Source organism: Hylobates moloch, unplaced genomic scaffold (assembly GCF_009828535.3).
Source record: "Hylobates moloch isolate HMO894 unplaced genomic scaffold, HMol_V3 SCAFFOLD_17, whole genome shotgun sequence".
Taxonomy (NCBI): Eukaryota; Metazoa; Chordata; class Mammalia; order Primates; family Hylobatidae; genus Hylobates; species Hylobates moloch.
In genome coordinates, this window is record NW_026652292.1 from 50745386 (window position 1) to 50771400 (window position 26015).

The 26015-nt window shown below is 44.4% G+C and overlaps 1 protein-coding gene across 1 annotated transcript; it reads right to left on the reverse strand.

The window, feature by feature from the left end:
• Positions 1-1611: 1611 nt before the first annotated feature.
• On the reverse strand, positions 1612-19275 carry CHRNA9 (cholinergic receptor nicotinic alpha 9 subunit). Its single transcript, XM_032135860.2, has 5 exons — positions 19077-19275; positions 18636-18781; positions 17241-17395; positions 7822-8354; positions 1612-2850 (listed from the first exon to the last, which is right to left on the reverse strand). Exons 1-5 carry the CDS (start codon positions 19138-19140, stop codon positions 2309-2311), a joined length of 1440 nt encoding a protein of 479 aa, XP_031991751.1. The 5' UTR covers positions 19141-19275; the 3' UTR covers positions 1612-2308.
• Positions 19276-26015: the final 6740 nt, after the last annotated feature.

Sequence of the window (26015 nt, forward strand, 5' to 3'; positions counted from 1 at the left end):
ATACTTGCTCCCTCCAAGGCAGCTGGCATACATATCACTAAGTATATAGTAGGTGCACAACAAATGTTTTCTGGAATGAGTAAACACAAGAATTAAAAAACAATGCTGGCCAGGCGCGTTGGCTCACACCTGTAATCCCAGCACTGTGGGAGGCTGAGGCGGGCGGATCACGAGGTTAGGAGTTCTAGACCAGCCTGGCCAATATGGAGAAACCCCGTCTCTACTAAAAATACAAAAAATTAGCCGAGCATGGTGGCATGCATCTGTAGTCTCAGCTACTCAGGAGGCTGAAGCAGGAGAATCACTTGAAACCAGGAAGCGGAGGTTGCAGTGAGCCGAGATCACGCCACTGAACTCCAGCCTGCGTGACAGAGTGAAACTCTGTCTCAAAAAAAAAAAAAAAAAACAATGTCTATATGTTTAAACCAAACATCCTCCTCTTCCTAAGTTGACTCCTGTTTTCTCTCCACCTCTGTTTAACTGGAAAAAGAATAGTTAACAAGTTGGCAGTTAGGGAATGTCTCACACTGTCACCCAGGCTGGAGTGTAGTGGTGCAATCACAGCTCACTGCAGCCTCAATCTCCTGGGTTCAAGTGATGCTCCCACCTCAGCCTCCCAAGTAGCTGGGACCACAGTTGTCTGTCACCATGCCCGGCTAATTTTTAACTTTTTTGTAGAGACAGGTTCTCTGCATGTTGCCCAGGCTGCTCTGGAACTCCTGGGCTCAGGCAATCTTCCACCTCAGTCTCCCAAAATATTGAGACTATAGGGCTGGGCATGGTGTCATGCCTGTAATCCCAGCACTTTGGGAGGCCAAGGTGGGCAGATCACTTGAGGCCGGGAGTTCCATACCAGCCTGGACAACATGGCAAAACCCCGTCTCTACAAAAAATACCAAAAAAATTAGCCAGGTGTGGTGGCACACGCCTGTAGTCCCAGCTACTAGGGAGGCTGAAGCAAGATAATTGCTTAAACCTGGGAGGCAGAGATTGCAGTGAGCCGAGATCGTGCCACTGCACTCCAGCCTGGGTGACAGAGTGAGACTCCCTCTCAAACAAACAAACAAACAAACAAAACAAAAAAACAGGATTACAGATGTGAGCCACTGCACCCAGCCTTGGATCATTTTAATCTAGGTGGGAATGGGGGGTGGATTTGAAGTCACATTTTATTGAAAGTAGGAAAGAAGTTGAGACATATAGGAAGTAAATTAGGGCAGAAAGTTCAGAATTAAGAAAAAGAATCTCTCAGTCTCTCCTATGCTAAATCATAATTTGTCACGGCCAAAAGCAAGGTGACTTTAGCAGACACAGCCCAACTCCAAGTCCCAGTGCTGAGGGGTGAGTCCCAGTTCCACTTACACCTTGTTGGATGTTGAGGAGGTCACTTACACCCACCTTTTAAGCCACAGTTTCTTTCTCTGAGAAAGAATAGTAACACTCGCCTCCCTAACTCACAGAGTTGTTGTGGGGATCAAAGCGATCAGGCTTGTGCATAAGAATTGCTGTGACACCCAATGCAAATGTGAATCATATCACTTTTATTACATGTAGGAAAAAACGTGATCCATGTTTGGTGAAAAGTTCAGTGAATGAATGGATGAGCCCAGCTTGCTAATCACCTTATTTTAATACAAGACTAAATGCAGGAACAACTTCATCTATCGTATTTTAATCAAAGGGTAAATGCAGGAATGACTTCATCTTTTGGGTTTATAGAAAACATAACCAACATATACGACATCACCATTATGAAGAGAGCTCTTTTCCCCGTTAAACAGCTGATGCTTAGACTTTCTTTACATGGGACAAAACCTTTTATTCCACTATTTGAGATATGACTTCAAATGCACTATGCCTGAATAAGGTACCATTGAGACTTAAATCACACTAACATATATATGACTATTTCATTTTTCAAAAGCATGTGTTAATGGGAACTAAGGGGAAAATGAGCTTGGTTTGTTTTGCCTTTTTTGTTTTAAATTTTACCAGTAAAGTGTATTTTGTTATCTGTACTGTCAAAGAGGTGAATAATTGTATAAACTAGAGGCCAGTCACCCACCACTATGGAGGGCTATAAAAGGGCTCTTTCCCTATTTCTTCCATCTTTCTACCCTTGAAATTTTGGATCTCCTGCTTAATTTAACAGAGCAGATAGCTTCGACATTGACTTGAAGTTAAAAATAAAAAGCACAGACAACATAACCCCTAAATTATAGATAAACAAAAATCTTGGAAGAATATTGGAATAGATCACAGGGAATTCTATTAATTTCTACCCAGATAGCAAAGCCAATATCTGTGACTAATCCGCTCTTGCTATGATCAAAATAGTCATCACAAACACCATAATGAAAAAAATCCACATGAAGAATCGGTCTATGACTTTCGCCACCTTCTTCCATTCACTCCCCTTGGAATTGGTGGCCTTGTGGTCTTTGAGGCACTTGGCGATGTACTCAATATTCCTCATCAGCACTTTGTACTGTGCACAGTAACTCTCAGCCTCCTGAGGGTTGTTACCCTGGCAGCCCAGGTCGTTCTTTAAGCGTTTGTTCATGTCCTTCTTTCTGGAAAGGTCTTTGTTCCTGGCTGTTTTCAGGTTAGACTCTGGGAGTTTGCTATAAACTTTCGTGAGGTGTTCCAGCTCTCTACCGTGGTGCGGGCTGAGGCAGCTTTCACCCACATCATAGACAAACAAGACCCTGGACATGTATTTCAGGATGACCACCCTGGCCCAGTGTGGCACCGGCCGGGCCTCGGCCCCACAGAAGTGGAGATTCATCACCATGATGGTCAAGGCAGTGGAGGCTGTGATCAGGGCCATCGTGGCTATATAGTATTTACCTGGAATTAAAATAACGACAGTAACTGAATTGGCTTTAAAATGGTCCTCATACAGCCATGAGTCACTTAACAACAGGGATACATTCTGAGAAAGGCATTAGTCATTAGGTGATTTTGCTGTTGTGTGAACATCATAGAGTGTATGTACACAAACCTAGATGGTCTAGCCTTCTACACACCTAGGTTGAATGGTATAGCCTGTTGCTTCTAGGCTACAAACCTGTGCAGCATGTTACTGTATTGAATACCCCAGACAATTGTACACATGATTATCAAACGGTAAATATTTGTGTATCTAAACATATCTAAACATAGAAAAGATAAAGTAAAAATTGACATTATAATCTTATGGGACCATTGTTGTATACACGGTCTGTCATTTACCAAAACATTGTTATGAGGCACCTGACTGTATTTGGCTTAAAAAGAAACAAACACCCTTTCTAAAGAGGTGTTATACCCTAGTGGTTACTGGTATAGACTTGTTTTTTTTTTTTGAGACAGAGTCTCGCTCTGTCGCCCACACTGGAGTGCAGTGGTGCAATCTCAGCTCACTGCAACCTCTGGCTCCCAGGTTCAAGCGATTCTCCTGCCTCAGCCTCCCAAGTAGCTGGGATTACAGGTGCCCAACACTATGCCTGGCTAATTTTTGTATTTTTAGTAGGGAGTTTTGCCACCTTGGCCAGGCTGGTCTCGAACTCCTGACCTCGAGTGATCTGCCTACCCTGGCCTCCCAAAATGCTAGCATTACAGGCGTGAGCCACCATGCCAGGCTATAGTATAGACTTTTGAATCTGACTTCCTGGATTCAAATCCCAGCTTTATCACTCCCTAGACTTTCGGCCTTCAGCAAGGCATATAATCCTGCTAAGCCTCAGTTTCCTACTCTGTAAAGTGGTGGGTGTAATAATAATATCTAACTCGCAGGAATATGAGGAGGCTTAATTGAGATGATACATGTGAAGTTCTCAGCACTGTTCCTGGCTCGAAATTAAAAAGTTTGGAAATGAGGCTGGGCGCGGTGGCTCACGCTTGTAATCCCACCGAGTTCCGGAGATCGGGCCGAGGTGAAACCCTCCTACTGTCAAAAAAAGGCCGAACTGGTGGCGGATGATGGCCTGTATCCACACCACTCACCTCAAAAAAAAAAAAAAAAAAAAAGTTTGGAAATGTTTGCTGAGATCATGAGGTGAAAAATTTTTCCACACTCAACGAACAAACAATTAATGAACTTGACCAGTTCTTGGAATTGTCTTCAGACCTTATTAATATGAAAGCCAATTGCTATTAGGTAAGAAAGGAGACTGTATCACTATTAGTCTTCAAAATGTGATTATATAAAGCACACGTTGGTGAAAAAGTGAAATTAAGGAAGGAAACAATTGATAAGGCTACAAATTTATGAAATATAGAACAAAAAGCCAAGAAGATGAATAAAACCAAAAGCAAACTTTTGAAAAGAGTAATAAAATTGATAAACCTTTGATAAGACCACTTACAGGATAGAGAGAGAAAAAGAGAAAGGGAGAGAGAGAGAAGATGGAAAAGACTTATAAAGTAGTACAATATTATAAATAACTGTATAGTTGGGCGCGGTGGCTCACACCTGTAATCCCAGCACTTTGGGAGGTCGAGGTGGGTGGATCACTTGAGGTCAGGAGTTGGAGACCAGCCTGGCCAACATGGTGAAACCCCGTCTCTACTAAAAATATAAAAAACATTAGCCGGGTGTGGTGGTACGTGCCTGTAATCCCAGCTACTCAGGAGGCTGAGGCAGGAGAATCACTTGAATCCAGGAGGCAGAGGTTGCAGTGAGCCAAGATTACGCCACTGTACTCCAGTCTGGGCACCAGAGCTAGACTATGTCTCAAAAAATAAAAATAGCTGTATAATAACATATTTGATAATCTAGATGAAACTGCTGGAAAAATGTTAGATGTCAAAATTAGTGCAAGAATAAAGAACACTTTAATAGAAATGGGAATCAATCAAATACCATCCCCCTACCAAAGGTTCCAGGCCCAAAAATAACTTATAGGTGAGTTTTACCAAACTTTCAAGGAACAAATAGTTCCCATCTTATGCGACTGGTTCCAGAAATAGAAAAAGAGGGAAAACTGCCCAGTTCATTTTGTGAAGTCAATTTGACCTTGATTCCAAAAGTGACAAGAAAAGAAATATTAAAGCCATTTCACTAATCGACATATTTGAGAAAGCTCTACAAAATATTAGCTAACTGAATCCAACAGTGTCTTAAAAGGATAATGTATCATAAGAAAGGAGTTTGGTCCAGTTATACAAAAGAGTTCAACATCAGAAAACTTATTGATGTAATTCACGACATTGATGAGTAAAAGAAAACTCACATGATTATCTTAATAGATGAAGACAAAGTATTTGATAATGTTTATCATCTATTATTTGTCAAAAACTCTGAGTTAATATATGAGATCTTTCTTTTTTTTTTTTTTTTTTTTTTTTGGAGAATGGCGTGAACCCGGGAGGCGGAGCTTGCAGTGAGCCGAGATTGCGCCATTCTCCTGCCTCAGCCTCTCCGAGTAGCTGGGACTACAGGCGCCCGCCACCTCGCCCGGCTAATTTTTTGTATTTTTAGTAGAGACGGGGTTTCACCGTGGTCTCGATCTCCTGACCTCGTGATCCGCCCGCCTCGGCCTCCCAAAGTGCTGGGATTACAAGCGTGAGCCACCGCGCCCGGCCTATGAGATCTTTCTTAAAATGGTAAAGGCCATGGGCCAGAAACCTATATCAAGGGCTACATTTGATGCAGAAAACTTAAACATATTTCTATAATATTGTGAGCACACTCCATGGGTGCTATGAATAACAAATTTTAATTGTTAAATAAATGTTCTCAAGATCTGTGTGCACTTTTCCTAAAAAGATAAATTTCAGCCAGTTGCAGTGGCTCACACCTGTAATCCCAGCACTTTGGGAGGCTGAGGTGGGAGGATCACTTGAGCCCAGGAGTTCAAGACCAGCCTAGCCAACATAGTGAGACCCTATCTTTCTTTTTTTTTTTTTTCAATTTTTTTTTTTGAGACGAAGTCTCACACTGTCCCCCAGGTTGGAGTGCAGTGGCGCAATCTTGGCTCACTGCAACCTTCACTTCCTGGGTTCAAGTGATTCTCCTGTCTCAGCCTCCCAAGTAGCTAGGATTACAGGCACACGCCACCATGCCCAGCTAATTCTTTTATAGAGATGGGGTCTCACCATGTTGGCCAGGCTGGTCTTGAACTCCTGACCTCAGGTGATCTGCTTGCCTCGGCCTCCCAAAGTGCTAGGATTACAGGCGTGAGCTACCATGCCCAGCCTTCATTTTTAAATAACAAAAATAAATTAAAATAAAATTTAAAAATACAAATTTAATTTAATTTTAAAAAGATAAATTTCATATTATCATAAAAACAGAACAAGCAATTCCTGTGAGACATCTGTCTTTAGAAATTGTGCCAGCTTGCTGTATAATGTCACTACCCAAGAAGAGAGTGGGACCACCCCATGATCTTTCCTCAAACAGGGCTATGATTGGATGTCATCACTGCCAATCATTTCTGCCTCAGGAGAGGTAATAAAATGCCAATACATCTCCTTTTTATTAGAGGGGAAAAAGCCTTCTGTGTTTAATTCTGAAAAAGAGGGGTGTGTGTGTGTGTGTGTGTGTGTGTATGTATTTTGCAAAGACAGATATAAAAAGGAAGATATCTCCAAATGGAGAAGCCACTGTAGTATCATCTCAATATTGGGTAATTGGACTCAGTAAAGAGTAAAAGGGCAAGGCAACATCTCTTGATATTGGACTCTAAGTTCATTGGTGTTCTAAAATTTCTCCTTATTGCTTACTTTAAGGAACTCAAACTTAGATCTAGCTTGATTCTGGTAAGCATCTGTTACAACAGCAAGTCCTTGAGATGGAGGTGTTGGATCTCAAGGGTATCCTTGGAGGCAGAAAGTAGATGTTAAAGGGGATAGGAAAGACCTCAGAACAAGCTAGGCAAGGATAAGGGAGGCAGGGGTGGTACCCTCAGTCTGCACTCCAGCCCTTGGAGGGACATTCCATTATTGCAGATTTTTGAAAATGTAGTCTGCTTTGGAATCACCTCAGATTCCCAAATCTTGGCCAAGTTGCTAAATCAAACTCTCTGGGTATAGGAACTTGTATTTTAATACGCTCTCCCACTGCTATTATACCCAGTGACGATGAGATTTTTCTGCTAAGCGTAGACGTCAGGCTTAAAAAGCACATCTTTCTGCCATGTTTGCCACTCTTCCCAAGAAGAAAGCCCTTGTCACGTGAAGTGATAACAGTAGTCACTGTTTACTCAGTACTTACCATATGCCAGGGTGTGCACTAAGCAATGACACAGAAGGAAGCAATCACACAAATTTTCCAGATGATGAAGCAGAGACTAACAGAACAAGTAACTTGCCTAAGTTTGATCAAGGAGTGAACCGTGAAGTCAGCGTTCAAATGCGGGTTTCTTTGACTTCAAAATCAGGTCTTAACCTCTGGGTCAGTGGATTTTAGACTTCAACAGAAAATGCATCAGAATCACCCAGAAGGCTTATAAAAACAGGACGCCAGGGCCTTCTCTCCAGAATGTCTGATTCAGTAGGCTTCGGGTGGGCCCTGAGGTTTTGCGTTTCTATAAGTTCCCAGGTGATGCCGATGCTGTGCATCTGGGGACCACGACTTTGAGAACTACTGCTCTAAAGTATAATGCCTTTCATTGCTCTTTTGTGTAAACCCAGAGACCGTAAGACCAGTTTTGATTCCAAAAGCCTTATCTATATTGAAAGATGCTAACTGCAACCACCAGAAAAATTTGAGACAGTCTGTATTGAGTCGAAATTGGCTCCATTGTTTCAAGTTTAAAGGCACACACACAACCTTAAAGGCATGACCCCAGGCACTACAAAGCTGGGCTTGAAGTGGAAGACACTTGAACTCACCTATCAGGGGCACATTTTCTGAGGCCGGCATGATTTCTGCCACCATTAGCTGAAATACAGTCATGGCCAACAGGATGGTCACTCCCAGGGAGACCTTTTCTCCGGAGGCTGCTGGGAGATAAAAACTCAGAGGAGCCAGAAAAGATATGAGGACACATGGGATGAGGAGGTTGACGATATAGAACGAGGACCTCCTCTTCAGAAGGAGGGTGAATGTGACATCCGGGTAAGGCTCAGAGCAGCAGCCATAGGAGATCACATTCTTCACAGCAGGCATGCCGTGGACCTCCCATTCCACATCTTCAATGAAGTCAGAGAGATCTCCGCTGTCCAAGGCGTTGAATATGTCCACCTGATTGCCATTGTAGGTCCAGGAACCAAAAGTCAGGTTGCACTGCTGGTTGTCAAAAGGGAAGTAGGTGACATCCACCACACAGGAGCTTTTGGTGATGGCCGGTGCATCCCAGGTGATCAGCCCATCATACCGAAGGACCACATTGGTGTTCACAGGCTCTGAAGATTCATCGTCAGCCCTGGAGATCAGATGAGGAAAATGAAAGCTGCATGCTAGGAGAACTTGCCACCTTCCTTACCCCAGATAGCTCACTGTGCCCATCACTTTAGTGTTTTGGCAATGGACCACCATTTTCCCTGTCACTGTGGCTTGGGAGTCTGGAATCAACTCTAATTTGTCCTTCTCCTGCATCTCCTGTAACTAGTCAGGGCGAAGTTCTCTTGGATTCTTCCTTTAAAGCATCTCTGCTCTCTATCCGTTCCTGTCTATTCCCACTGCCACTTTCTTGGTCCAGGTGTAATGATTTGAACATGCAGACAAAAAGTAAGCCTGTCGATACTAAAATCTGCTTACTTGATTTGTTAACTTTAGGTACTAGAATATTAAAATAAGCTTTTATTGCTACTATAAAAGCCGTAGATGTTTATTTGTAACATTCGGAAAACTCAGAGAAAAAAAAAGTCGTTCACCCATAACTTTAGAGATAGTCACTTATTCCAGATATATCTTCTTTTGCTTTATCAATATTTATCCCTTGTATTTTTGGGGTACAGAGTTTCTATTTTTCTCTAGGGAATTACTCTTTCTCCATTGCCATTGCAAGGCAGAGGAAATGTTGGTCAAGGTGCCCCAGTGTCCCTGGCCAAAGGCCAGCTGGGTGGCCCAGGCTTGGTCCAACAGATTCACCGTCTCCAGAGTTTAGACCTTAAGCAGAGTGATCCAGAGGCCAAAAGCATCACCCTAGTGATGGCTCCCTATTCAGAAAAAAACAGACAGTCCCTCCTGTCTTGAACGCTGGAGCAGCTTTGGTTCTGTCCTTTCCAAGAGCTGGTTGTTTACTTTTTCCTTTAATTCAATGAGATGTTCCACATCCTTCTAACAAATTCCTATTTCACAAGGTTTCCAAAGTCAGTTTCTGATGCTTACAACCAAAGAGCCTTAATTGGTACATTTATGTTAACATTTGGATGCATATTTTTGCAGTCTTCCTTACAATTTTTTCCCCGCAAAGTATATTTTGGCTAAATATAATGTGGTATTCTGGACTGGATCCTGGAACAGAAAAAGTACATTCGTGGAAAAACTGGTGAAATCTGAATAAAGTAATTTAGTCAATAACATTGTATTAATTTTGGTAAGTATATTATGGTTATGTAAGAGGTAACATCAGGGGAAACTGGGTGAAGGGTATAAGGGAATTCTGCACTATCTTTGCAACTTTTCTATAAATCTAAAAATTATCCACAAATTTAAAGTTAACTTGCAAAAAAAAAAAGGAAAAAAAAGATGAGACAAAATTTTTAAAAATACGTGCTCATCTATTCATACTCTTCTACAACATTCTTTTCATGTCTAAATAGCATTCTATTATATTCCACTGTATTAGGTACACTATCGTTATTTAACCAATCTACTGAGGCTTGACATTATGGTTGGTTCCAGTTTTTGTATTTATAAGCAATGCTGCAGTGGACATCTCTGTAGCTGAGTCTTTACATTTATCCACTGACCCTTTCCTTAGGTTAAATTGCTGAAAAAGGATGTGCTGGGTCAGAACAGGCACATTTTAGAAAGGGGTAAGTGATAAAAAACTACATATTGGGCACAGTGTACACCACTTGGTGACAAGCACACTAAAATCTCAGATTTCACCACTATACAATTCGTCTATGTAACTAAAAAAGACTTGTACCTCAAAAGCTATTAAAATAAAAAATATATTGACTGGGAGTGGTGGCTCACACCTCTAATCCCAGCACTTTGGGAGGCCAAAGAGGGCAGATCACTTGAGGCCAGGAGTTTCAGACCTGCCTGGTCGACATGGCAAAACCCCATCTCTACTAAAAAAATACAAAAATTAGCCTGGCATAGCGGCACGCGCCTGTAGTCCCAGCTACTCGGGAGGCTGAGGCAAGAGAATGGCTTGAACCCAGGAGGCAGAGGTTGCAGTGAGTTGAGATCGCACCCTGCACTCCAGCCTCGGTGACAGAGCGAGACTCCATCTCAACAACAACAAAATAATAAAATAAAATAATATATGTCTACACATATTTTTTAAAGAACAGGCATGTTTTTAAGGTTTTTATTTTTTCCACTCATTAGAAATTGGGCGCCACAATATTAACTGTAATGGTCTGACTGAGTTCACTCCATACCCAAGGGGATCTTTAATGTGAGTGTTTGTGAAGATAACAAAATGAATTTTTTGAAAATGCCTGAAGCTTCCTCCTGTAACAGTGATAAATGTGTACAGTTAGCTATCTGAGAAGTGAGAACTAGACGTGAACTGAGAACACTGCTCACCCATCCTACTTCCTTGGTGCAAGAGGAGAGATCTGGGGATCAGAGAGAATCTGTTTGGGGCTAGGACAATTGCACTCTGCAGGATCCCTGTAGGAAATAGATGGCCTACTCCAATTAGATAACCTGAGGAGAGTTTAAGAAAGGGACTGTTCACAAAGGTATGGATACAATGCAGAGAAACCATTCCTGGACATGAAGAGGTGAGGAGAAAGTGCAGTTACCAGAACCTGGAAGGAAAGATTTGCATGAAGAGGGTCACCATGATAGGAGTGATGACTTTCTTTCAGTGGACACATCCAGCCAAAGATAACCTCCCAGGAAGACAGCGAGGGAATACACACGCTAACCTCACTCGCTCTTCTCCCTGCAATTGCCCACTGGTGCTCCACATTGGCCAAACCCAACCCCAAGCCAAAGGGCAAGGGAACCTGCTGACCAAAAACATCCCCCCAGCTACTTTGGAGTAGGTTGTGGGGATTTTGTTTTTGTCGTTGTTGTTGTTGTTTGTTTGAGACGGAGTCTCGCTCTTGTCACCCAGGCTGGAGTACAGTGGCGCCATCTCAGTTAACTGCAACCTCTGCCTCCTGGGTTCAAGCGATTCTCCTGCCTTAGCCTCCTGAGTAGCTGGGATTACAGGTGCCAGCCACCATGCCTGGCTAATTTTTGTACTTTTAGTAGAAACAGGGTTTCGCCATGTTGGCCAGGCTGGTCTCGAACTCCTGACCTCAGGTGATCCACCCGCCTCAGCCTCCCAGAGTGCTGGGATTACAGGCTTGAGCCACCGTGCCCGGCCATTTTGTTTGTTTGTTTGTTTGTTTGTTTGTTTGTTTTTTGAGATGGAGTATCACCCTGTTGCCCAGGCTTTAGTGCAGTGACACAATCTTGGTTCACTGCAACTTCCACCTCCCAGGTTTAAGCAATTCTCCTGCCCCAGCCTCCCAAGGTGCTGGGATTATAGGCACGCACCACCACGCCCAACTAATTTTTGTATTTTTAGTAGAAACAGTGTTTCACCATTTTTACCAGGCTGATCTCGAACTCCTGACCTAAGGTAATCCGCCTGCCTGGGCCTCCCAAAGTGCTGGGATCATCTTCTTCAACTTTTCCCAAACATTGGGATTATGGGTTATTCCTAGACATCCTCTCTTCCCTTGGTTTTCATGACATGACTCTCTCGCTTCTCCTTCTATCTCTTTAACCACCAATTCTAAGTTTCATCTGTAAATTCCTTAAATGTAGAGGTTTTTTCAACTTTATCCTCAGCCATTTTCTTTCCTTCCATGAGTAGTTCTATAGGACTTTAAGGGCTTTTGGCATCAGTATTAGCCCTGACCGTTTCTCCAGGTTTCAGATTTGCCTTTGCAATCTCACTATTGGACATTTCCGTGAGGATGTTTCTTTGGTTCCCCAAACTGAACATCAAATTCATCCTCTTTTTTTCCAAACCTGTTTCTCCTCTCCCTCCTTTATTTCCAGTCTCTTCTGGAAGTCTTGCCATTCTCTAAATCACCTTATATGGCTAAGGATGATACATAAGCTTGCCTTAAAGCTAAATTCTAGACAAATTCTTTTGAATACAATAGGGCACCCAGTTCCTCATCAGGTCTAAAATCCAACCATTAAAACTGCTCATTAAAATCCAATCACTGGGGCCAGGCATGGTGGCTCATGCCTGTAATCCCAGCACTTTAGAAGGCCAAGGCAAGAGGATTGCTTGAGCCCAGGAATTCAAGACCAGCCTGGGCAACAGGCAATATTGTGAGACATCATCTCTATAAAAATTTTTGTAAAAATTAGCTGGGTGTGGTAGTGCATACCTGTAGTCCCAGCTCCTCGGGAGACTGAAGTGAGAGGATCACTTTGTTACCCACGGAGGGCGTCGACTACAGGTCGTCCACGTTCTTGACATTTTGAACAAAGAATTGGACAAAATGCACAAATAAAGCAATGAAAGTACAGAACAATGAAAGAAACAATAAATGCTCACATTTATTGAAACGAAACTACACTCCACAGAGTGGGTGTGGGCTCGAGTAGGCAGCTCAAGCCCACCGGTTACAAAATCTTCTGGGGTTTAAGTACCCTCTAGATGTTTCCCATTGGTTGCATCCTATGTAAATAAAAACTTGGCCGGCAACCAATTGGAGGCTGAAGTGAAGTTACACCCTATGCAAATGAAGATGCAACCTACAACCAATCAGAGGCTGAAGTGAAGTTACACCTCATGCAATGAAGACTTGATCTGTGACTAGCTGGAAGCTGAAGTGAAGGCTCCCTGTCTCCAGACCCTATTGAGGAGAATACTGTCTCAACTTGAGCCCAGGAGGTCAAGGCTGCAGTAAGCTACGATCACAACCACTGCACTCTAGCCTAGGTGACAGAGCAAACCACCAACCCCCACTGCCAAAAAAAAAAAAAAAAAAAAAAAACCTGACCATGAAAACCCTGCCATAATGAATTCAAATTTAAAATTTCTGTAATCTGCATTTTACCTAATCTAAAAATGTCAGGAATCCTTGTAGCCTCTTATACCAGCCACTATACTAACCATATACCAATACTAAACATTCCCGCCAGAACTTTGAGCCCCAATTCATTTATTTCTCTACTGATTTACTGAAAGAGCCAGTTTTACTTGAACTGTTACATTGCTAAAAAGGTCACTATTTCAGGCCTGGCGCGGTGGCTCACGCTTGTAATCTCAGCACTTTGGGAGGCCGAGGCGGGCGGATCACGAGGTCAGGAGATCGAGACCACGGTGAAACCCTGTCTCTATTAAAAAATACAAAAAATTAGCCGGGCGTGGTGGCGGGCGCCTGTAGTCCCAGCTACTCGGAGAGGCTGAGGCAGGAGAATGGCATGAACCTGGGAGGCGGAGCTTGCAGTGAGCCGAGCCTGGGGACACAATCCGTCTCAAAAAAAAAAAAAAAAAAAGGTCATTTTTTGGGCAATTTGGTTTGGTTTTGGAGAGCTTATCTTCCCTTTGGCTTCTACTGATTATCTTGGGTTTTGTCTTCTGGAACATTGTTCTCCTTTTTCCACCTTACTTTCTCTCTAATTGCCTAAGGTAACCATCATCAAGTCTTCAAGCTCTTTCTCTCTTCCAAACTAAGCATCAGCAAATTCAACTGTTCTGTGAAGCGGCATCCAGGCCCATCTCCTTCCTGATCACTCCCTAACTAGTCTAGCCCCATGGATTTGGGCACCAGTGGTGACTCTAGATGCTAAGCATCTTCCTGCCTGAGTGTCTTTATCACACTGGACTGACTCACCTACCCCTTACCCCTATTTCTCCTGCTTGACACAACTCAGGAAGCCCATTGTGTTGCCTATGATGTTCTGTACCTGCTTCTGAGAGGCAATGATATTGTATCTGTCATCAGAAGATTCTACAGAGTCAGGGATTCAGCAACAAGGACTGAGCTCAGGGAATAGCCATGACTAAGGGCCCTTCTTTGCCTGATCCTGTAACACTCTTCCATTTTCATTTCAATTTGTTAAAGGCATGAAGATGTCATCCAACCATAGCTCCATTTAGAGGTTCCTGTACACAGCAAAACTCTGAGAAGTTTCACTGAGAAGGAGAAGGCAAAGGAGAAGAGAGGAGCAGAAACAGAATTGTCCATGACAAGAGCACAGAGATGACTAAAGAGTCAACCAGAGGAACAAAAAGGAGATGATGAATCAGTGTGGTGAAAGGCTCTGTGTAAAGGGGTGGGGAAGGGAGAATGAGGGCAGAACCGACCAAAGACACAGTAGGCTTGTGTGAGCTCATGAGTACATAACTGGCTTCTCCAATAAGGGAGCAGAGGGGTCAGCTTAACTTAGGGTGCCTTGTAAGCTTGCAAAGAAGTATTTCAGTAAGACAAGGTCACCGCCTCAGCCAATCAAAACAGGAGGAAGAGGAGGACCACCATTCTGTCTGACTTCCGGAGAGAATTTTTAGAACTTACAGAATGCTAGCCGGGCACAGCAGCTCATGCCTGTAATCCCAGCACTTTGGGAGGCTGAGCTGGGTGGATCGCTTGAGCCCAGGAGTTCGAAACCAGCCTGGGCAACATGATGAGACTCTGTCTCTACTAAAAATTTAAAAAAAAAAAAAATAGCTGGGCATGGTGGCATGCACCTGTAGTCCCAGCTACTCGGGAGGCTGAGGTGGGAGAATAACCTGAGCCCGGGAAGTTGAGGCTGTAGTGAGCCGTGATCACACCCCTGCACTCTAGCGTGGGCAATAGGAGAGAGACCCCACCTTTTTTTTTTTTTTTTTTAATTTTTTTTTTTTTTTTTAGTAGAGAGGGTTTCACCGTGGTCTCGATCTCCTGACCTCGTGATCCGCCCCTCGGCCTCCCAAAGGCCACCACGCCCGGCCTTTTTTTTTTTTTTTTTTTTATTTTGAGACAGAGTCTAGCTCTGTCACCCAGGCTGGAGTGCAGTGGCGCGATCTCAGCTCACTGCAAGCTCCGCCTCCCGGGTTCATGCCATTCTCCTTCCTCAGCCTCTAGGCACCCGCCACCACACCTAGCTAATTTTTTTGTATTTTTAGTAGAGACGGGGTTTCACCATGTTAACTAGGATGGTCTCAATCTCCTGACCTCGTGATCCACCCTCCTTGGCCTCCCAAAGTGCTGGGATTACAGGCGTGAGCCACCATGCCCAGCTCCCAGACCCCGTCTTAAAAAAGAAAAAAAAAGAACTTACAGAATGCTATAAGAGATCATCTGTGTCAATGAAATTATCTTTCTTTTTCTTTTCTTTTCTTTGGTGAAATTGGCTCACTGCAACCCTGCCTCCAGGTTTAATGATTTCCTGCCTCAGCCTCCCCAATACTGGTTACAGGTCCCACACCACATTAGTAAAGACGGGATTTCACCATGTTAGCAAGGCTGGTCTTGAACTCCTGACCTCAGGTGATCCACCTGCCTTGGCCTCCCAAAGTGCTGGGATTACAGGGGTGAGTCCTCACGCCCTGCCTGTGTCAATGAAATTATCAGATATTACTCTCCTGCACTCTGTAGATGAGAGTGTGGTAATGGACAATGTAGCTTGTTTTCTTGCTCTGTGTGTGTGTGTGTGTGTGTGTGTGTGTGTGTGAGAGAGAGAGAGAGAGAGAGAGAGAGAGACAGAGACAGAGAGAGTGAGCACGGGGGGTGCGGGTAAACTGGAGGAATAAAGCCCAGTATTTGAATGTTATCTTCCAGTTATCTTCCTTGGGAAGAGATACAGACAATTCCTCTGGCCACTCAGAGTGGGGAATGGACAGAAAGAACAGGGCTATGATTCCAGAGGTCATGACCCTTAGATGAGCTCTCTGAGTAAGGAGTGAGACTAAAATCCAGGCTGCAACCCACCCGTGTTGCTTCCTTAAAGGAAATCCATGCCCACTGGAAGCCTCCACCCAAGGAAGCCCCCTGAGCTGCCCCTCATTCACATAGTTCTGAGCCACAGAGGAACTTTTCCCACTCCACAGAAACTTGGGTTCCAGAATAAAAAGAGAGAGAAGCTCTTTCAACAACAGGCGGGGCCACTGAGCTTGAACTGTGACCAGAGATCTGGTATTTTTCTCAAAATGCAGCCCATGGACCCACAGTGCCCACATCTTCCGGAGCTTGTAGAAATGCAGAATCACAGGCCCGCCCCACACCCATGGAATCACAATCTTTATTTTAACAAACTCCCTGGGCGATTCATATGCACCTTACAGCTTGCGAAACGTAAATCTCACCTACCCATTATACAAGGCCCCTTGCTCTGAGACCGGGAAAAGGTCACTTTGTATCCTGTAAACTGGTTCATCCTCCACTCCACACAAAGCTCCAAATCCACAGGTCAGTTTCTAGATGGCCCATTCCGGTTTAATTAATTATCGATACATGATCTTGGATGGTGAGTGTCACTGTTAAGGGTTGGATTGTGTCCCTGAAAAACTCACATACTGAAGTCTTAGCCCCCAACACTCAGAATGTGACTTGATTTGAGAATAGCATCATGGAAGATGTAATTAGTTAGGTTAAGATGAAGTCACGCTGGAGTAGGGTGGGCATCTAATCCAATATGGCTGGTGTCCTTATAGAAAGGGGAAATTTGGACGCAGGGAACACACAGGAGAACGCCATGTGAAGATGAAGGCAGAGCTCAGAGTGACGCTTCTACAATGCTAAGAACACCAAAGACTGCCAGCAAACCACCATTAGCTAGAAGAGAGGCCTGGTACAGATCCTTCCTCACAACCTCAGAGGAAACCACGCTGTCAGCACCTTCATCTCAGGCGTCTCAACTCCAGAACTGTGAGATAACACGTTTTTGTTAAGTCATCTAATTTGTGCTACTCTGTTATGGCAAAGTTAGCCCTAGCAAACTAATGCAGCCTCCACTTTCCCACCTGAAAAGGGGGCATGTAGATTGATGGTTTCCTTCCAGCTCTAAGCTTTTATGACATTATTTCCTGATCCAAGATTCCACGACTGTTATTTCAGTAAGTCCTAGGAACATGGACTAATATTTAATTTCATGCATGTTTTAAACACTCCTTTTCCATTATGTTTAAATTCTATGAAATCAACAAGTTCATGCCTGAAAAGCCTCAGTTCTGAGCTGCACTTACTTGTTATATAAGACGATGTCCGGCCTCCACACGAGGTCACTGGGGATCCTGACGGAGTCTAGGCCATCGTACTGATCTCGCTCCCACGTGAGATAGGCATCATGCCAGATTTGGCGGATCCACAAATAGGCAGTCAGAATTTGGTTTCGTTCATCCTACACGATGAATCCAGATGTCACTTTACCTCACAGACACTTGAAATGTCTTCCATTGATAGGACACTTGTTCTTCACAATAGGAATTGCACAAACACTCACCAATTTTCAGTAAGTAAAGTGAGAGCTTTATTCTTTATTTATTCTATCCCCTTGATTGACTGCCAAGATCATAATTTTTTTCCTCCTAGATTTAGTGTTCAGAATGTAAAGTGGACAAATATTTTAGTCTTGATATCTTTGCATGGATCAACTGCCTATATTTCCTGAAAATTGATCAATGAATGATGTACTTAAAAGCAAAAGTCAGGAAATAACAATGTGCAGAAGGAAAATCTTTCAAGTTTCATAACATTGTGTAATTAAACATAGATAAGCACTAATAAGCTATGCCATCTTAAAACACTACCTTTTTTAAAAAATTGAGATTGGCCGGGCACGGTGGCTCATGCCTGTAATCCCAGCACTCTGGGAGGCCGAGGCGAGCGAATCATGAGGTCAGGAGATTGAGACCATCCTGGCTAACACGGTAAAACCCCGTCTCTACTAAAAATACAAAAAAAAATTAGCCGGGTGTGGTGGTGGGCGCCTGTAGTCTCAGTTACTCAGGAGTCTGAGGCAGGAGAATGGCATGAACCCAGGAGGCAGAGCTTGCAGTGAGCGGAGATCGTGCCACTGCACTCCAGCCTGGGTGACAGAGCAAGACTCCGTCTCAAAAAAAAAAAATTAAGATCAAATTCACATTAAAACTCACCATTTTAATCATTTTCGAAGGGAACAATGCACTGGCTTCCAATATATTCACAATGCTGTGCAACCATCACCACTGCCTAATTCCAGATCATTTCTTCCCCCCGCAAAGAAACGCCGTAATCATTAAGAACTCACTGGCTATTTTCCCCTTCCTCCCCACAGACTCTGGCAACATCTATGCCGTTTTCTGTCTCTACGGATTTACCTATTTTGGACATTTTATATAAATGGCTGCATACAGTATGTAACCCCATCTTTCTTTAGATTATCTAAGACTGTTACAGTTAATGACCAGGATTAGGTAACATTTCGTGAAATTAATAAGTTTTGTAGAAAGCTTCCTTTTCCCGGCGTTCTCTTCTCCCACCAGCTTGCTTACGGAGCTATCATTCCCTCTCAAATTCCCAGTTAAGACATTCTCTTCAGAAAGCATGGTTGTTTATCCTCTAAGAATCATTCCACAGAGTCAGCACCATGTGTTACTCACCATATCCTTAATCTGAGAGAGCGTAATCTGCAGGGTGACATTCAGGACTTTGTCTGTATCTTCCACTGGACGAAGAGCATTGGAATAATCTTCAAAAAGGTCATTAAACAACTTCTGAGCATATTTTCCATCTGCCGTCTCTGCAGCTACTCAACAAGAGGGATCTGGATCAGCATTCAGAGTGTTGTGTGTATTTCAAGACAAACAACACGAGACTGAGGTCTAAAATGGGGGATGGCCCAACACTGGCAAGGGACAAGCTTTGGGTGGATGGATGAGTTGTTTTTCTGGCATGCCCTACCAAGATCAGAGTCAGTAGGAAGCACAGAACACTTCCATGTGGTTGAATCATCTGTTTTGTCTTCCCTGCCCTGCCCCACCTCCCACCAAAGCAATAGCCCCAAATGAGACAAGATGGGTTACATGTCACCAGCCTCTCACCTCTCAGTCTGGAAGCAGCAAAGTAAATCCAGCAAAAGGAGATGCAGGAATGGGACCAGTTCATCTTTTTCCTGAGCCTCTATAATAAAGTCTCAGTCAGGCAGCGTGGTCTTCCACTTCCCCCTATGAATACGAAGGATCTGGGCACAAGGAGCCCACACCGCCGCAGCCTTACGGCGGGAGAGCTCAGGCTTGCATTGCATGCAGGACTGAGATCCTGAGATCCAAGCCTGCCCTCCCTCCCCTCCGGTAATTTGAGACTGGCAGCTCCAGTGGCTGAGATGCTGGGAACCCAGGGTGTGTTAGGTCCAACAGTGCTGTTGTGGGGGGCCATCTCGGTTGAGGGTCCCTAGCCACCCTTAGCAGAAACAACTAGACAGAAGAGGAGGTAGATGCGGGCAGCAACGGTGTGCCTGACACCCCAGAGACTCCATCTAAGCAGAATGAGAGCTTTCTACACCCACCGTGAGCAGATTCAGCCTGAGTCCAGGGACTAAGGGAAGCCTAAAAGATTGAGCCATGGGACAGCTGTCCAGAAAGACTCTACGTGCTTTTAGCAGCATTTGAAGAGGGAAAGAGACATGGTTCTATGATCTCCAGAATATATTGGCATTTCGGTTTTTTCTCTGCCTCAGCTTCTGATCCCTCTTGCCGCTGTCCCACAGGGCACAGATCTTGCATAGTAAATGTTTGTGAGTATATGTGTGAGGGGGTGTGCTGGATGGGTGGATATTCACTTGCTTAAGAAGCAGCAACACTGTGAGTTGGATTTGGACTTGACCACCTGGGTTTTTCTGCCAGCCCAAACCCTGACGAGCTCTATTATTCTGGGTAAGTCACCTAACCTCTCTGAGCCTTCCAGAACTACAGACTGGGGAAAATAATATTTCCTCTCTCTAGAGCTTCCGAGATAACTGTATGTGAAAGCACTTTCTAAATATCAGTAATTTTCATCTTTGATCAGCTTTGCAGATCCAGAATTTCTATACTTACCAAGTCACCCAGCATTTACCAGCTCAAAAAAAAAAAAATGAGAAACTAGTTCGAAGGCTGACCAAATCAGCATGAGAATAATAACCAATGGTGATATTACTAATGATGACACCCTTTGCATTTGAATGCTACTTCATATAAAATTTCAGTCATTTCTCGTATGTGATATAATTTTACTCCTATAAAAAAATGTCAATTTTCAATTGCTGCTTAGTCTGGAAACTCATGTCTGTCCCTCCTCTTCCCTGGGGAAGCTGCTTTGGAAAACTATATTAAGATAATTTGGTTGCCTGGAATCGGAGCGAGGAAATTGGATAGCTCTGTTTCATTAGGTTACAGCCGCCTGATGAGTCACCCCATCCCTCTTCAGGAATGTATCCTCTGAGTGGAACAGACACTCAAGCCATCAGCAAAGTGTTTCTTAATTGCCTATCCCATTGTGTTGATTGTGAAGACATTATTTTTCTGACGCCCCTAGTCTGACTCATTCATCAAATGACACAATTCCGGGTGCCCACTCTCAGTCCTCCTTCAACAAACCATCCACTCCGGAATCTCAGAGGCGGAAGGTCCTTTTGAAATTGACTTTAATGCCTCACTTCCGTATGAGGAAACTGAGGCCCAGGGATGCAGAGTGGCTTCCCTCCAGCAGTGATCGGCCAGAGACAGGATCCAGGCCACCTGCCCCAATCCACCGTGCTCCCCGCAACACTAATAATGCATCTCTTCCTTCTCGTTGTCTTTCATCAATATGGCTTTTGATGCCAGCTGGGTGGTGACTTCCTCGTGTGTAGAGGATCTTTACCTCATATGTCTTTGATTCCTTACAGCACTCATAGGGTTGAATTGTAGGTGACACAGGGCCTACCTTGAATGGTGTCCCTTCCCTTCCTATCCCACTCCCCTCCCTTCAGGGTCCCTTCTCCCCTCAGGGGCCTCTTTTAGGTTGAAGCTGCTGAGAACCTTTGCCCATTGGGGTCCAGTGTCCTGGGGGGCATCCCTGACTCCATTCCAGGAGGATGATGGCAGTGCGCCCATTACTTAGAATAGAGTCCTGTCTGACAAAGAATCCTAGTGAATTCTATGGCTAAAATATCCTCTGTCCAGCAGCAGAGTGGGGATGGGAAGAAAAAATACCTTCATTCTGCTACATGTGTTTTTTAAAACAAAAATTACAAGAGTCAAACATCATGTTTTGCAAAGTATTTTTTCCCCACAAGTGAATATGGCATGAATATTTTCTCCATTTCATTAAATACAGGATCAGAGCATTTCTAACCTGTAAAGAGCTCTTTGAGGACCATCTAGCTAAGGTCACTCATGTTACAGATAAAGAAACTGAGGACTAGAGAGGTCAGAAGCTTTCGCAAGGACATAACCCATCGTCCTGACTCTCAATACAGTGCTCCTTACACAACACCAGTTCATCTGGTGAGGAAGCTGAGAGGAAATCAAGGTCAAGTCTGCCTTTAGGAGGTTTGGGAATGTGCTTCCTTTCAGCCAAGGACAGGTGGGACCTCGATCTGCCCCAAAGGAGGATGGGTAAAGGATGCTGACTCTCCACCAAGAACCATACCAGAGACCCTCAGCCTCTCTAGGAGCCTGGGCTCTTCGCAGAGGAGTGCTGTCCTAGGTACTCAGAGCCATGACGCCTGCTAACCAATGCTTCACAACTCCCTGAAATGGCAGGAGATACCTCAATGGGATGCCATCCCCAAGGGCCTATTTCACTGCTACTTTCTAAGTTTGCTGGATTTATCCTAGATATGTGTCTTGAAAAAAACACAAACAAACAAACCAACAAGCAAAAAACCTCAAAGCTCCTTTAAAAGAGAGCTACATGAATTCCTTCACCTTGCACCAAAGTTTAGGATAAGGTTGGTAGTTAGGACGCAAAGTCATGCCAAAAGGGCTGCCCATGGCACCACTCTCCAAACAATTTAGGGTTTACTTCTGTCTTTGTTTTCTTATTCTTCTTTTTTTTTTTTGAGATGGAGTCTTGCTCTGTTGCCCAGGCTGGAGTACAGTGGCGCTATCTCAGCTCACTGCAACCTCCACGTCCTGGGTTCAAGCAATTCTCTGCCTCAGCCTCCCAAGTAGCTGGGATTAGAGGCACCTGCCATCAAGCCCGGCTTTTTTTTTTTCTTTTCTTTGTATTTTTAATAGAGACGGGGTTTCACCATCTTGGCCAGGCTGGTCTTGAACTCCTGACCTCGTGATTCACCTGCCTCAGCCTCCCAAAGTGCTGGGATTACAGGTATGAGTCACCATGCCCAGCCACTTTGTTTTCTTGATCAAAAGCAGTATAATGTAGAGTTTAAGAGCACAGACCCTGGAGTCGAACTGCTTGGATTCAAGTCCAGCCCCACCACTTACTAGCTGTGTAAGCTCAGCCAGATTATTTGACCTCAGTTTCTTCATTTATAAAATAGGGACAATTACAAATAGTGCCTACCTCTTGGGGTTGTTTTGAGGACTGAATCAGTTAATGCATGTGGAACCCTAAAAATAGTGCTTGACCATAAAATTGCTGGATAAATGATCATTAAAGGGGAAAATGACATGCTAAGCATGTCATTTGTAGCTCAGTGCCACTATTTGTTTATTTATATATTTACTTATTTAATTTATTTATTTTTCCTCCCCTCTTCCTCTCCCCCTTCCATCTCTCTCACTCACCCAATCTCTCTCCCAACTTCTTGATAGACCTGGTTAGAGGATAATTGTTTTATGTGACAAGCAGCTTGTACTGTGGGTGGAGGAATATCAGTCCTACGGTTTTCTTGTTGTCCTTTTTTATTGTGATGTTAATATTATTGTCAGTCCACCGTGGATTTATTTATTTACTTACTTATTTCTGCAGTAGTCTTTTTAATCCTCTTATCCATTTTGTGAGAGTTATCCAATCTAACTCCGTCATTGAGATTGGCAAACTCTCTGCAAAGAGCTAGATAGTAAATATTTTCATCTTGGCAGGCCATATGGTCTCTGTACCAACTACTCTTCTCTGCCACTGTACTATGAATGCAGCCTATGGCAAAATGAATGTGTGGCTGTGTTCCAATAAAACTTTATTTACGAAAATAGGTGGCAGGGCATAGTTTGTTGACCCTTGACATAGATAAACAGATCCATAAATCCACTTTGTTCATGAAAATTGCAATAGGGAACAGTGTTCCAGATGAAGAAGGGGCAAAGCCTGCAGGGAAAAGAGCTTGACGTGCGCAGATGCATGGCAGGGCCAGGGCTGACTCTGACTGCAGCTCAGCCAGTGAGACTCAAACTGCCTTCCAGCGGAGGCTCTGGCCATGGAAGAACCCTTTCTAATAAGGAGTCAGAAATATAAGAGCACTGGAAAGAGTAGGAAGCAACCCTGTTGGATGTCTGGAGGCTGGGCAAGCCTCCTCACTTCCACAGGGTGACCGTGATAGTGTCGTGGACGAGGGATTAGAGTTTCCAGATATAGGTGATGGTGGGAACTGTGGCTACAGCCAGGCCAGGGGCTGGCAGGGTGAGCAGCAGGGGGATGGGTCAGAAGTTCAAGTGAGTCTCTCTGGGGTCCCCATGAATAAGGACAGGCTTGGAGGGCAGAGCTCTGGCAGTTTCACTGAGAAGTACAGAGTCCCAGAGCACTGTTTTGTTTCTCGATTGCTAGAAATCCTAGCAACTCCCTTCCCCAGCTGTACTCAAATCCACTGGCCTGGGGGAGTGCAGGTTAGATCAGAACAAAAGGGATTCAGGAAGGGGAGGAAGCAGGACCTCTGGGCCAACAGGAACGTCAGCCCAGAGCTCATCATTGTGTGGGCACCAAAAGGTGATCACACTGGGGGTGGAGCCAATTCTCCTTTTGTGACTGCTCGTGCCTGTGTCTCACTCTTGTCCCACTGTGCTCTGGCTCTGTCAGTGGTGTGTAGTGCACTGGAAAACTCTTCTGAGTGAAACGCAGCGGGACAATCTCTCTTGGTGCTTCTGGGCATTGTGAAGGAAATGAACTTTCCTAACCATGACTTCAAACAGATCCAACTCCTGCACATCATGCTCGCTTCTTCTCTCCAAACCCCATGTATTAGTCTACTTGGATTCCCACAACAAAATACCATAGACCAGGTGAATTAAAAACGAAATTTATTTTCTCACAGTCCTGCCTCCGCGCCTAAGGACCACCTCATCCAAGAATCAGCTGGAAGTCCAGACCAAGGTGTGGGCAGGGCTGGTTTCTCCCAAGGCTTTTCTTCTTGGCTTGTAGATGGCTGTCTTCTCCTTGTGTCCTTACAGGGTCTCCTCTGTGCATGTCTGGGTCCTAATCTCTTCTTCTCTGATCCCCATGAATAAGGACAGGCCTGGAGGGCAGGGCTCTGGCAATTTCCCTAAGAGATACAGAGTCCCAGAGTTCTGTTTGGTTTCTAGGTTGTGACCCCATTCCCCGATTGTATCCAAACCCATTGTCTCCTCAGATGAAATTAGTCCCACCCCAGTGACCTCACTTAACCTTAATTACCTCTTTAAAGACCATATCTCCAAATATGGTCACATTCTTCAGTACTGGGGGTTAGGACTTCAGCGTGTGAATTCTGTAGGATGCAATTCAACCTGGAACACCCCACATCCAATCTGTGAACGAATCCCGGCAGCTCCACCTTCACAACATATCAGGAATCCAGCCACCTCTCCCCACCTTCCCTACTGTCTTCCTGGTCCAAGCCATTGCTGACTGCCATCTGCACCAACCGCACTTGCCTCCTAGCAGCCAACGGTGCCCCTGAATTCCCTTCTCCAGGTAAGAGCCAGACGGTCATTTTATTTCATTTCATCTATTTTTTATTTCTATTTTTATTTTTTATTTTAATTTTTTTTTTTTTTGAGATGGAGTCTCACTCTGTCGCAGTGGCACGTTCTCAGCTCACTGCCTCCCAGGTTCAAGCAATTCTCCTGCCTCAGCCTCCCAAGTAGCTGGGATTACAGGCGCCTGCCACCAGGACTGGCTAATTTTTGTATTTTTAGTAGAGACAGGGTTTCACCATGTTGGCCAAGCTGGTCACAAACTCCTGACCTCAGGCGATCCACCTGCCTCAGAGTCCCAAAGTGCTGGGATTACAGGAATGAGCCACTGTGCCCGGCCTATTTTTAAATAATTTATAAGATGGAGGTCTCACTGTGTTGCCCAGGTTGGGGTGCAGTGGCTATTCACTGCACTCCCTCATTATCATTGTGCACTGTGGCCTCCAATTCCTGGGCTCAAGAGATCCTCCCGTCTCAGCCTCCCAGATAGCTGGGACTACAAGTGCATGCCACCAAGCCCAGCCAGGTGGTCATCTTAAAACACAAATCTCATCATGTCACCCCTCTGCCCAGTGGATTCTCTCCAGCGGCTTCTCACCTTATTTGGAATAAAAGCCAAAATCCTTACTGGCAACTACAAGGCCATACGTGATGTCTCCTCTGACTTTCCTTCTCCAACACTCTCCCCCTCGCTCACGTAGCTCCAGCCATGCTGGCCTTCTTGCATTCCACACACACACTGCGCCCCTCCTTCTGTTCCCTCTGCCTGGGACACCATTAGCATCTCCTCCTGACTCCCCTTCTTCTTCCTGGGTTCTGCCCAGTGCCTCCTTATCAGAAGCCCTTCCCTGATGACGCTGCATAGAGTAACATCCCAGCCCTCTCTCCATCTCTGGGATCCACCCTTCCCCGCACTTAGGACCAGCTGACCTGCATGTATGCATTGCACTTGGTAGTTACCGTCTGTCTCCCTACTAGAAATTAAGTTCCACAAAAGTGGGGGCTTTGTCATGTTCTGTGCTGTTCTCCCAGATACAGAGAGGATATTAGAGGACATTTGTTGATTGCATAAATGAGTAATATCTAGAATGAGAAATCTAAGGAATTAAAAAGTAAGGGAAAGGCCAGCTTTCAGACAAAGAACGGTGGGTATATTTCCTACGATTC

Coding starts and splice junctions, on each gene's coding strand:
- CHRNA9 (XM_032135860.2), bottom strand. CDS start 19,140: ATGAACTGGTCCCATTCCTGCATCTCCTTTTGCTGGATTTACTTTGCT. Junction 17,396..18,635: donor TCTCTCAGATTAAGGATATG/GTGAGTAACACA, acceptor TTCATCGTGTAG/GATGAACGAAACCAAATTCT. Junction 2,851..7,821: donor AGAAAATGTGCCCCTGATAG/GTGAGTTCAAGT, acceptor TTTTAATTCCAG/GTAAATACTATATAGCCACG.